At 37.9% G+C, this 13,391-nt stretch overlaps 1 protein-coding gene, 1 non-coding gene and 2 pseudogenes across 3 annotated transcripts; 3 read left to right on the top strand and 1 right to left on the bottom strand.

The window, feature by feature from the left end:
- The first annotated feature begins 1,172 nt into the window (after positions 1-1,172).
- LOC104699206 (MATH domain and coiled-coil domain-containing protein At3g58280-like) lies at positions 1,173-2,404 on the top strand (annotated as a pseudogene).
- A 1,268-nt stretch (positions 2,405-3,672) lies between these two features.
- On the top strand, positions 3,673-4,525 carry LOC104699205 (MATH domain and coiled-coil domain-containing protein At3g58280 pseudogene; annotated as a pseudogene).
- Positions 4,526-4,902: 377 nt separating this feature from the next.
- LOC104792122 (MATH domain and coiled-coil domain-containing protein At3g58270) lies at positions 4,903-6,814 on the top strand. Of its 2 annotated transcripts, none has more exons than XM_010518171.3 (5): positions 4,903-4,985; positions 5,187-5,302; positions 5,401-5,558; positions 5,743-6,029; positions 6,219-6,814. In XM_010518171.3, the coding sequence occupies exons 2-5, from the start codon at positions 5,193-5,195 to the stop codon at positions 6,621-6,623; spliced, it is 960 nt and encodes a 319-aa protein (XP_010516473.2). In that variant the 5' UTR covers positions 4,903-4,985; positions 5,187-5,192; the 3' UTR covers positions 6,624-6,814. The 2 variants fall into 2 exon arrangements, with proteins under 2 accessions (XP_010516473.2, XP_010516474.2); XM_010518172.3 differs by having other exon boundaries at positions 4,981-5,078.
- Positions 6,815-12,663: 5,849 nt separating this feature from the next.
- Positions 12,664-12,770, bottom strand: LOC147942898 (small nucleolar RNA R71). Its single transcript, XR_015560519.1, has one exon. It is a non-coding gene; the product is annotated as a small nucleolar RNA R71 (small nucleolar RNA).
- Positions 12,771-13,391: the final 621 nt, after the last annotated feature.

Below are 13,391 nucleotides of genomic sequence, written 5' to 3'. Positions count from 1 at the left end.
AGAAAGAAGAAATTGGAAGTTTTACAATTTTACCCAAAGTTTTCCTAAATTGCAATACAAGTCCCTGACATGTTTTAGGACATATAAATAGTGTTTTTAGGTTTTAAAAAACCCGGAAGTTATTTTCTAGCAAGTTTTTGAGAGAGAGATATTGAGAGCTTTTGGGAGAGAAAGAGATCAGAACTGCTTTGTAGAGAAGAATTTTTGAACTCCCTTCTTACTTTTTAATATTTATTGCTTATTATTCAGTATGATGTCTTGTTCTTCATTAAACATGTCTGAGTAGTTTGCTTGTTAGGTTTAGGTTTTTCACAGGGTTTTTATGATTTATTAGATCTGTGATTTTTAGGGTTCTTAATCTTTTATGATCTTCATCCTTGGTTGTTTTTCACAATAGTTTTTGATTGATCACCTAGAATTATTATCATAGGGAAATTAATTAATATGAGAATATAATTGTTTTCCTGATTAAAACCATTGATGAGCAAAATACTTTTTAAAAAGAGATTTGAATTTGTGATTTTGTGAACCTTTCTAAACCTGTTTTTAAAGCTGGTTTTCAACTAAGAATTTTACAAAGAGATTTAGATTTTCTGGTTTTAAATTTAGATAATAATTGCAGTGAGAACTGAATTATTTTACCAAAACTGTTTAGATTTCTAGATCTGATTTTTATTGCATGAAACCTAATTAATCTATTGATTTAATATTTCATAATTACCTGAGAAATTCCCTAGGCTTAACCTTTTGATTTCCTGATTTCACAACACCTTGATTTAATATTCTGCATTGTCTTCAATTGTTCTTAATACAAATTAATCTGTTTAGCGTAATTACAAAAACTCTATAATCCATTGTGTTTGATCTTGAGTCTCTATGGATTCGATCCCTAAGTATTACATTGATCTCTTGTTTGAGATTTTGAGAGAGTAGCTCAAGGGTTAATTTGAGCACATCATAATCCCTAAAAAATCTATGTATGTTGAATTTAGTTTGTTGGAAAATGTCTCAAGTCTATCTGACAATATTTGTTACTAAACAAAATAAAGCTGGATATATTCTCCTATATATAATTTTACGTTAGGTTACGCTTAAAAAGGTTTGCTTAGGGTTTTTGACTTATAAATTTGAGTTTTGATAGAGTTTTGTTTTCTTGCGAACGAGGAATCTCCATGACATCAATAACGAACCCATGTGATAAGAAGTTTGCTTGGGTTGTAAAGAATTTTTCCTCTTTGCAACTACAAGATTGTTATGTTTCTGTTCCAGTTCTGATCCGTGACGTCAAATGGTATTACTCATCAATGCAACTAGAAGATTGGTGATTATTATTATTATTTTTTTTTGGGTTGTTCAATTTTATTTTTTCCTCCCAGGCGTCTATTTGTCTACCCTGAGGAAAATAATGGTGATCACTTGTCTCTGTATCTGCAAGTTGATTTCGAATCAATGCCTTGTGGTTGGAGAAAATACACACAATTTCGCTTAACTGTAGTTAATCAACTTTCCGAGCAATATTCCGTTAAGAGAGGTACGTAAATCTATCTAGCTTTTGATGAGTGTTACGTTATGCATGGGAAAAAACTGAATAAGTGCGATACTATTCATCACTAATGTCATTTTGATAGTAGCAATTTGATGTTCCAGTTCACTGGCAGGCCTTTTAGTTGATGTAGCTAGTAGTTGTGCTTTGTCTATTCAGTGTTGATTAACCAATTAATGGGGTGGAAATGTTGCAGAAGGGTGAAAGTGGTTTGATAAGAAAGCTCCGGAATGGGGTTGGGGAGATATGATTCCTCTAACAAAACTTAATGATATAAATAGTGGTTTCTTGGTGAACGGAGAGGTCATGATTGTTGCTGAAGTAGAAACTTTTGAAGCTATTCGCACATCACAAGTTGAAAAGATTAGTGATGATAGTGAATGGACAGTTCTTGATTATTATTCATCATCTGAAGAGGACAAGGATGATGATGTAACTGTTGTAGTCAAGGGCTTTCATGTTCTTGAATCACAAGTAGCTTTTACAATGATTTTAACTCTTCTTGTTTCAATATTTTGACACAAATTGATATGACCTAATTTTTTTTATTGCTTACAACCATCTTCACAGGTTAATCAAGTGAAGGAAATCTTTGAGAAACATCCAGATCTGGCATCGAATTTTAAAGTCAAGAATCAAAATCTCAAGAATGTCTACATGGGTGTTCTTCTTGACTTAATCAAGACATTGAGAAAATCGCCTAAGGAACTCACTGAGGAAGACTTGAACTTGGCAGTCAGTAGACTTTCTGATCTGACAAAAGCAGGCTTCATGTTGGATTGGTTGAATCAGAAGTTGGTTAAGGCTTTGGAGAAACAAAGAGTTTTGGTTCAAACTCTTCGTTCGGAAATTCTGAACTAAGTAATGTCTCTGGTAACTCATCCTCCAGGTCCTGCGGTTTTGGATGCGAAAATTTCCCCATTTAAGTTGTTTCTTTAAAAGTCTCATTTCTTTTTTCAATGTGGAAGGTAGCTTTTCTGGTTTTCATCACTATTTATAGCGACTTATACATTGTTGTTGAGCCTGTTAATGAACAAACCAGGTCCATTTTACAACAGTACACACTTGGCGTCTCTGAGTGGAGTGTCATTGTGCTTTTCATATAGCAACCCTTCACACCATTGGTTACGCCAGACTGGAAGAAGCTGATATATATCACTCTTGGATTTGTATGTTTTTGACGGCAAGAGAAAATAAACACACCGAAAAAGTATGCGAATAACTCACATATAATAACTCACATATACGTACGTACAACAACAAGTTATCGGAAATATACACAACTCAAAATTTATAATAATAAACGCTTAATTTAAACAGATTTTGCGATGACTTATCCTTTTCTGGATATGGGTTGCAACTTGCAATAAACCCTTACTGTTGATTGAAACGGTTTGCTAAAGTTCAAAAGGATTGAACCGGTTTGCTAAAGTTCAAAATGATTGAACCGGTTTATTAAGGTCAAAGTCTTATCAATCCGGTTCAAAGATTCAAGTCGGTGACCTTGAACCGGATATAAATAGAACCAACATCCCACCACACTAGACGCGCAATTTGTAAACCTCTATTTCTTCCTCTGCATGATCGTCCGACGCAGAGCCACATCTCCCGTTTATACAAAAAAAAAAAAAAACAAGATTCTTCGTCTCCATTCTTTTTCAGTGCGTCTGATTAGGGTTTTGAACTTTTAAAAGGGATTCTCTCGTTTTCTTCTATCTAGTAGAATCTTTACATCACTTCAATGGTTGATCAAGGATTTAAGAGGTTTGGTTGGGTGGTGAAAGACTTGCGACGGGCGTGTTGCTCTGTTCCAATCCAAATTGGTGACGCTAACTGGTAAATGCATAGTTTCTTTCGTCCATTATTAACGTGATCGTATATCTATATTATCAATGGAGCATTCAATAATACTTTCTTTTGGTTTATTTCTTTCTTTATGGCAGGCGTCTTGTTGCTAATCCCAACGGAAACCGCCAAGCTGATCACTTTTCTCTGTATCTGGAAGTTATTATGGAACCATTGCCTAGTGGATGGAGAAGATACGTTGAGTATCGCTTCACTATAGTCAATCACCTTTCTGAGGCACATGCCGTACATAAAAGTAAATCATATTTTTATATATAGGCACAATGGTTGTGATCGTGATTCATTGACTGGCTATGTCAGATAAATAAAATAGTGATGGATCTTGTTGTTACATGATTAACTTACAGAAGGATGGGGCTGGTTTGATAAGAACAATAAGAATCGCGGTATTAGAGATGTGGTTCCTGTAAGCAGACTTATTCCCATAAACGGTGGATTCTTGTTGAATGGGGAGATTACGATTACTGCTGAAGTAGGAGTTCTTGAAGTTATTGACACATTAAGTCGTACACCACTAATTGAGGAGATTAGTACTGATCGTGGTGAACAGAGAGCTCATGATGATTCCTCTTCATCTGAAGATTTGCAGAGCAAAGATGATACTATTGAGGTCAACGGTTTTCAGGTTCTTGTTTCGCAGGTAATACTAATAATACAGAGCTTGTTCACCTCTTGTTTCAATATTTGAGATAATTTTAATTTGTTTGACCTCTTTTTTTTAATTTATCATCACAGGTTGATGAGGTGAAGGCACTCTTTGAGAAACATCCAGATCTCGCACAGGGTTTCAGTTTAAAGAATCAACACATCAAGAACGCTTACATGAATGCTCTGCTCGACCTAATCAAGACACTGTGCAAAGCTTCTAAGGAGCTCTGCGTGAAAGACCTGAAGAAAGCAGACGATACGCTCTCTGATCTGATAAAAGCAGGGTGGAATTTGGAATGGTTGCGTAAGAAGCTGGATCAGGCTTTGGAAAAACAGATAGAGTACGACACACGGATCAGAGAACTGGAGAAACAGGTCAAGAAGCGAAAGCTGGCATTGGCAGAGCTTGAAACCGACCTAGAGAAAGAGAAAGCTGCAGCTTCCGCTTCACTAATGTTGTTGGATTGAACTTCTTAATTTGAGTCTTGTCCATTTCTTAGGAATATTGTTTTCTACTTAATAACTTCCTTTTATGTAGATTTGACTTGAGATACGAAAATATATCCTCTTTTAAACGGGGAAGATTAAGAGATTTGAGTGTTTCTTGCTGAATAAGTAATGTTTCTGCAAGTTACCTCTCTGTTTTTGTTCCTCTTCCGCTTTAGTATCCTCAACTAAGTTCTAACATCTAAAAATACAACTGCGTGCCGTTTTGAGCTCAACTTGTTAAACAACGTGTCGGTATAACAAAACGTAAACGCTTACGAGGTGTTTCTAGATTGTTCTAATGGGCCTTTTTGACTCTTCGGCCCAAGTCTGTTGTGTAAGACCACAAATACGATGCCAGAACAGTCAAAGAAGTCAGTGTCCGTCGTATCAAACAAGTTTACTTCCTTTGGGGCTATTTTTTCAATCTCCGACTCAGAAGGTAAAATCTTAAATCTTAATCTTTTACTATTTTTTAATTCGTAAACTCTGTTTCGCTAAGTCGATTATGGTACTTTGTTCGATGTGTTAAGAGGTGTTGTACTAAGTGTCTGAATCTTTGTTTAGGTTTTATTGCTTGATTGTTCGATTATTTACAAATTAATTCTAGGGTTTTTTCTTTTTTAATAACTTGTCTTTGCAGAGAAGAATGGGGAAAGAAGTTGATTACAGAAAGTTCACTTGGGTGATTAAGGATTTCCCCTCTCTCCAATCCAGGAAAATTTACTCGGATGAATTCGTCGCTGATGGCTGCAAGTGGTAAGAGTTGAACTTAATTTTCCAATGATTTCATCTATTTAGGGTTTTAATTTTTTTTTCGCGTGAAAAATTGGTAATTGTCTAAATTTTCTTTGCAGGCGTCTTCTGGCCTTCCCTAAAGGAAATGGTGTTGAGTATTTGTCACTGTATCTAGACGTTGCTGGTAGTGAGTTTTTGCCTGTTGGATGGAGAAGACATGCGGATTTTAATTTAACTGTAGTGAATCAACTCTCTGAAGAACTCTCTGACACTAAAGGTTTGATTTTTTCTAACACACTACTGCGTTGGCTAATGATTGCCACACTGCTTATACTGTATATGTTGTTTCAGTGGTGTTTGGTTGGTTTTATTACTAGAGTCAGCGTTCCGTTCCAAGTATAAGTTAGGTATGATGTTAAGTCAATGATAAAGAATGTAATTTATTTCGTTTGGTTTTACAGCAACAAAACACTGGTTTGATGCGAGTGCTACCGACTTTGGTTTTAAATCAATGTTTCCCCTTGACGAACTTCATGAAAAAGATGGTGGATTTCTGGTTGATGGAGAACTCAGGATTGTGGCGGAGGTAGCTGTTCTTGAAGTTATTGGCAAATTAGACGTTACAGAGGAATGCCAAGAGACAACTAAAGCTCTAAGCAAGTTAGAGGAAAATGATGCAGTGGAGTTTAAAGATTCATCGGTAAAGGAATACGTGGATGTCAATGGCTTTCGAGTTTTTCCTTCACAGGTATGAAACCAAGAACCGTATAATTGTTTCTCAAAATATTCCAACCACAAGAGACATCTTTGTTCTATTTTATGTTTCTCTGTTTTATTAGTTGTTTCTCGAGTAACCGGCGAGAGTGAGAGCACTTTAAAACTCAGTGACAATAACTCAATTCCGTGAGAATTAATTGTTCCTTCTTATCACTTTCAGGTTGATTCTGTGCGCTGTATATTTGAAAGACATCCGAACATAGCATCAGAGTTCCGTCCAAAGAATCAGCATCTGAGGTCGGCTTACATGAATGTCCTCCTCAGCCTAATCGAGACGTTGTGCCAGCCCACTCAAGAACTCTCCAAGGGTGATCTGGCATACGCAGAGGCTGCTCTTATATACTTGTTAGGCGCAGGGTTGAATCTGAATTGGTTGGAGGAGAAACTGGAACAAGTATCAGTAAAGAAGGACAAGGAGGAAGCTGGTGAGACTCGGGTGCAAGAAATTGAGGAAGAGTTGAAGAAATTGAAGCAGAAGTGCTCAGACCTGGAAGCTCAGCTAGAGAAGGAGAAAGCAGATGTGTCTGTAGCCAAAGCTCCTCTCTCGTTCGATGATGTTGTTTAACGGCTATATAGTTCTAATAATCGGCTTAATTAGGTTGGATGTTATATATTTCGTGGTTTTTTGATGAGCCGTTAGGTTTCTTTAATGCATTGTGTTTCTTGTAAAGACGTAATGTGGTTCCTGGACGACTCGATAGATTTTACCATTTTGGTTTACTTCAAGGTCGTTTATGGAGTATTTCTTTTGGGATCTTTCGTTCTTTCTCTTTTCTATTAAGCAAAGAGAGATGGGTTAATTGATCATTGAAATTATTTTGGATTACCTAAATATATTTATTATGAAACTAGACCATCGATAAATAAATAAAGAAATACTCTTCTATCATTGAAATTGAGTATTTTAATAAATATGTTAAATTACCTAAATCTAATCGCATATATCCAAATATGTTAAACAACCATTACCAAATTTTGGGGGTTAAAGTATCAAACTATATATATATATATATAAGGACGATGCCTAGACAAAGTATCTGTCAATATAAGTTTTTCAAGGATTTTGATTCCTAATTGAAATCTATCTTGCTAAACTTTTTCTACTGCTTGTGACTTTGTGAGTGTTGTTGTTTCGATTTACAAGATTCAGGTATATACGACTCCAACTTCGGTTCCAGGGTTTCACGTTCTCTTAACATCAAGATCAATGGAGAAGCAAGTTGTTAAGACTAAGAAATTCACTTGGGTGATTAGGAATTTCAATTCGTTGCAATCTGATTTTCTATATTCTGATCAGTTCATGGTTGGTGGCTGCAATTGGTACAGAGATGAACTTGCCTTCTAATATTTTAGTCCTTTTTTAGGGTTTAGGTTTGCGGGATAATGCATGTATTCTCCTTTGTTTTTTTTTTCGGATTGCTTTTTTTTTTTGTTGTTGTTGTGTTTGTGTGTGTTTGGAGGCGTATTCTGGCTTATCCCAACCGAAATAACTCCCCTAATAACCTTTCTCTTGTTAAATTTGGGATTATCTTGGGTTTCCAACTAAAAATCAATTGACAGTTAGTAGGTTGGCCATAACTCTTTATATATTAATGATAGTTTTTATCAAACTTCATATGTGATTTGGATTGTATTCCAACAATCTCCCCTTCAAACCAAAGACCACATATGTGATTTTAATACGTCTCCTCGAAATGATAACTATATTTCGAACCCTTTGATCGATAATAAACCTCTTCTTGGGCCTCCATTACTCGGGTTAACAAGAGGCATGTCCGTATCTACTTTTCTAGGTCCACCAGAATTTTAACCTTGAGCTCTAATACCATGTTAAATTTGGGCTTATCTTGGGCTTCCAACTAAAAACCAATTGACAATTAGTAGATTGGCCATAATCCTTTATATATTAATGATAGTTTTTATCAAACTTCGGATGTGGAACTTGGATTGGATTGTATTCCAACATATGTACATATGTGTATCTAAAGGTTTCTAATTATGAATCATTAACTGCTGGATGGAGAAGACACGTCAAATTTTCTTTTACTATCGTTAACCAAATTCCACTTGAAGTCTCTTACATGCGAGGTGTGTATTTCGAGGAACGCTTAGTATATATGAGTTTAAAGTTCAATTTTTTTATGAATTTTATAGTTCGTGGGACTTGTGCTGATACGTGATTCTAGTTATGTATTGTGAAAGAAATGCTTGTTTGATCAGCTCTATGTTTTCTTGACTTTACACAAAGACAACACTGGCACATCTACTGGGGTTTCTCAGACATGGTTCCTCTTAAGGCCCTAAATAGTGGGTTTCTGGCCCTAAGGTTCTTGAATTTATTGGGAAATTAGATGTGCCTTGCCGTCCTCTGAAAAGGATAAAGCCAAATCATCATGGCGCTGAAACCTTTTCAGCTGTCGATGGAGTTCAAGTTCTTCCTTCACAGGTAAACAAACTTGAGAAAAAAATGATGTTTTGTGATTTATTTTAGTAGAAACCCTTCTATTTATATAATACATAGAAATTGAAAGCAATACATCTAGCTATATATTTATATACCTACGCCATACACATGGCTATGGCCTATGGGTTTACTTTATTAATTCCTTTTCTGTTTCCACATGCAGCTCGTACATGTGAAAAGGATATTTAGAAAACATCCAGACATTGCATTAGAGTTCCGTTCGAAGAACCCGCATTTGAGGACAGGGTACATGAATGTCCTTCTCAGCATAACCCAGAAGCTATGCCAATCTCCTCAAGACCTCTCCAATGATTTAACAAGATTGGAAACCTGCTAGGGTTTGAGATGATGTATCTAATGTCGTGTTTTGTGATTCTTATTTCAAATCTTTGCATCATATCATGTTTGAGTCTGCATCCATCTATTTGTATAGAAAAACCATAAAAAAATTTGAAAAAAAAAATTTCGAAAATTTCCACAAAAACAGAGTGTTCATGTAGTTTGCAATTGCATATTAGGATTGAGTCTAGGTTTATTCATATAGGGTTGTTGCATTTAGCATAGGGGTTGATGATGATTGTAACCTTGTTAGCATGTTGGATTCAATAGGATAGGATCAAGGCCCTTGTTCTTAGTTCTTTGATGCTTGTTGATTGAACTTGAAAATTTAAGATTGAAGCATGTTTTGAATTGATATCATTCCCTATCTACTTGAACCTAATCCTGACTTGCAATTATCCTGTTATGCATTGAAGTTGAACTCATGGATACCATATACATACTTGGATTGTCTTTCACATTTTTACCACCCTTGTCGATCCAAGTAGCTGATTCCCATCTTTAGAACAGTTCCCCGCACCCTTAACCAACCGTTCTTTCAAGCCAATTGTATTCTTGAATGTCAGGCCTTTTTCCGAGTTGAGCTTGTTAGAAAGTGTTAGGTTCTAACCGACAAGAGTAGGATCCTGTGTAGTTCTAGTTCGCGTTATCCGGACTAGTAGGACTAGGTGAGAACTCGATTTTGGGTATTGGGTATGGATTTGTGCAGAAAAGTGAAGTGTAAACAGAAAGTAAAGGGGAGAAAGTCTTTAGGAGGGGGATGTGTTTTCAAGGTTTACAAGTCTAGTAAAGGATTTGGGTTGAGCAAAACAATGAGTTATTGGTTCTGGGCATAAAACGAAAAGATTAGACAAAGGAAAGAAAGTAAAAATGCTTATGATGTCTAGAGTCCTTAGAAGAAAAGAAAAAGAACCATAGTGATAATAAAGATTTCCCAATCTGCTAGAATGATAATAAGTGAACTTCCCCTAAGACCAAGTATAAAGAGTGAAAGAATGGGTTTGAGATGATGTTTCTGATGAAGGGTAGAGATAGGACCAACTTCGGTTTGGAATGTTCTTTGGGTAGACAGGACGCTGCTCTTGTATGTATCAGTTGGTTTCAACCTTTAGCCTTCTCTTAAGCTCAACTCATTTTTGTGAGAGAACCTTGTCATGTATTGATGAAACCACTCGAGAAGGAGACCATCTAAGTCTCCAACCCTTCACCCTAGCCAAATGAGTTCAACGACATTGCTTAGCTTGATTCACGGTTCTCTGTTAATGAATGTTAAAGGGAATGATTGATAGGATTGCATGTGTAAAAAAAAAATATAGAGTTCTTTCACCATGCATCATAGAACTAAAAACAAGGACCTTGATTCTAACTATTTTATTTAGCATGTTTTAGGTTCTGAGACCCCATCTTCACACCTCTTCTCCATACTCTATTCTTGATTGTTTGCTTGAGGGCAAGCAAAGAGTAAGCTTGGGGGAGTTGATATGTCTATATTTTGTCTCCCCTTAGCTTATTTTTATCATGCATTTAGCTAGGATAACTCATTGGTTTGCATCGTTTTCTAGTTTTTTTCTATACACTTTGCACGTCTAGGTAGCTCTTGCATCATCCTTGCATACATTGTGCATTTTGGAGTATTTCAGGTATTTAGGAAACGTTGGAAGCTATTCTCGTCCGAGCCATGGTCACCATCTTCGTTTCGTCCGAGCCATGATCACCATCTTCATTCTCGTCCGAGCCATGGTCACCATCTTCATTCTCGTCCGAGCCATGGTCACCATCTTCGTTTCGTCCGAGCCATGGTCACCATCTTCATTCTCGTCCGAGCCATGGTCACCATCTTCGTTTCGTCCAAGCCATGGTCACCATCTTCATTCTCGTCCGAGCCATGGTCACCATCTCCGTCTCGTCCGAGCCATTGTCACCATCTCCGTTCCGTCCGAGCTATCCGTCCAAGCCATGCTCCTCAGCCTTCCATCCGAGCTATGATGACATTGGATTCCATTCGACGCACATGGACTTGATCGCACATGTCGGGAAGAAAGACGTTTGGTTTCACATGCTTCAGGAGATTACCGAACCGACGCTTTACCTTGTCGTTTTAAGTTTTAGGGCTTTCCATGTTGGACTACTATATATACATTTTGTTAAGTCTTTGCGGAGACATCTTATCTTTTAATCTCGTTTTCGTTCCCAGAAGGTTTTTAACCTAGCATCCAAAACACGTTCTCAGACTTGTATTCCGATATCGTTGAGATTTATTGAGATTTTGCATTTGATTCCTTCTACAAAGTTGTTAATCTTATTTTTATCTATCTTATTATGCTTGATTCAATGATTTCGGTGTTTGCATCCTTGACTATGATTTTCGGATCTGAGTAGTGTGGTAGTTCCTGAGGATGGGATAGATTAGGTGGAGGATCTTAGGATGTAGAGTGTTTAAGCTTTGATTGTAAAATTCCCTTCTGGACTAGAGTTAGAATTACTTGTTTCTCTCTGATCAATTGGAACTAGGTTCGAGACATTTCCGCACCCAAAAGGTGTTTGATGAAATGTCTGACCAACTAGTGCCAGAGACTTACGTTCCTAGCCTAAGAGATTAGTTGTCTAGGATGTTTGTTGACACGAATGAACTTGTCTGTCATGCCTGCTCGACCACGTTTCTCTAGCGAGAGCTAGGTATGGAAGTGGTTGCGTCTGAGTAGCTTTTGCCAAGAGATTGGATTAGCTAAGTTGTGATGTTCATTGTTTAGGGATACTTTGCTTATGGTATGTTAAACACTCCTTAGACTAGAATACTCCACCGACATCAATTACCCCATCCTTAGGACTTCTTTCTTTCTGATTTTTATTACATTCCTGGAACTGTTTCGTTTGTTCATGCTTAGAATCGTTTGCGTTTTTATTCACTTTCGCTTCTTGTCATGCATTCTTGTTTCTTGTTCTGTGACTCATTTCCATTTCGCATTTTGATCATTCTAGGACTCTTAGATAAAAACACTCTTTGAATTGGCTTAACTTGTGATTCCTTGATTGCATCTTGATTGCTAGCAACATCCCATTTGGATTGACACCTTAAATACTACAACACTTAAGGTTAATTGAACCTGCTAGGAGACACAAAAATCTTAGTATCAATTTGGCGCCGTTGCCATTTGGGATTCGTATTGTTACATTTGAGATTTCAAGTTTTGCAAGATTAAGTTCTGTTACACTTATCATTCTGAGTACTGACTTGTTTTGGTTGTTTGCTTGTTTGTTTTGCATCTCAGGAACCTGTTGATTGCAACCTTGCATGCACACCAGATCAAGAGGGCATCAGAATCTCCTTCCTGTGATCGACGAAATCAACCGGTTGCAACGTCCACGACAAGCTCGTCAACCCGTTGAGCATCTCGCACACGTCACTATGGAACAACAGCATGAACCACATCAGGGACCGCGAAACATTGGTGCTGGGGATGCACCGAACACTCACACTCAACGTGCTGGAATCGTCCCTCCCGCCGTGCCGAACAACAACTTCGAGATCAAAAGTGGTCTGATTACCATGATCCAAGGAAACAAGTTTCACGGGTTGCCTATGGAGGATCCACTCGACCACTTGGACGAGTTCGACCGTCTTTGTGGTCTCACCAAGATCAACGGCGTGAGTGAGGATGGTTACAAGTTGCGCCTCTTCCCTTTCTCCCTGGGAGACAAGGCTCATCAATGGGAGAAAAACCTTCCCAAGGGATCAATCACCACCTGGGATGGCTGCAAGAAGGCATTCTTGGCCAAGTTTTTCTCTAACTCCAGAACAGCACGTCTCAGGAATGAGATTTCCAGCTTCACTCAGAAGAGCTCAGAATCATTCTGTGAAGCCTGGGAGCGTTTCAAGGGTTACCACAGCCAGTGTCCACACCATGGTTTCAGCAACGAGTCACTGCTGAGCACTCTATACCGTGGTGTACTTCCAAAAATCCGCATGCTGCTTGACACTGCTTCTAACGGTAATTTCTTGAACAAAGACGTTGAGGAAGGATGGCAACTGGTTGAGAATCTCGCTCAGTCTGACGGCAACTACAATGAGGATTATGACCGCACAGTTCGCGGCGACGCTGGGTCTGAGGAGAAGTACAAGAGGGACCTTAAGAATGTCAATGACAAGCTTGACCGCCTCTTGCTAAGTCAGCAGCAGACTGTCCATTTTGTATCTGAGGATGACCCTTTTCAAGTTCAGGATGGGAAGGGTGAGCAGTCTGAAGCAATCAACTACGTACAGAATCAAGGTGGATACAACAAGGGTTATAACCCCTACAAGATGAACCCCAATTTGTCTTACCGGAGCACCAATGTTGCAAATCCACAAGATCAAGTGTACCCTCCTCAGCAGCAACAACAAGGTATGCAAAAGCCTTTTGTTCCTTACAATCAAGGATTCATGCCTAAGCAACAGTTCCAGCAAAGTTCTCACGCTCCTCCCGGACCACCACCTGGATTTTCACCACAACAAGTTCAACCTACTCAAGCTCCAGATCAAGAAATGAAGCA

Source organism: Camelina sativa, chromosome 6 (genome assembly GCF_030686135.1).
Source record: "Camelina sativa cultivar CO46 ecotype springtype chromosome 6, ASM3068613v1".
NCBI lineage: Eukaryota > Viridiplantae > Streptophyta > Magnoliopsida > Brassicales > Brassicaceae > Camelina > Camelina sativa.
Note: the sequence above shows the minus strand (reverse complement) of the source record. Positions and strands in the feature narration are given on the sequence as shown.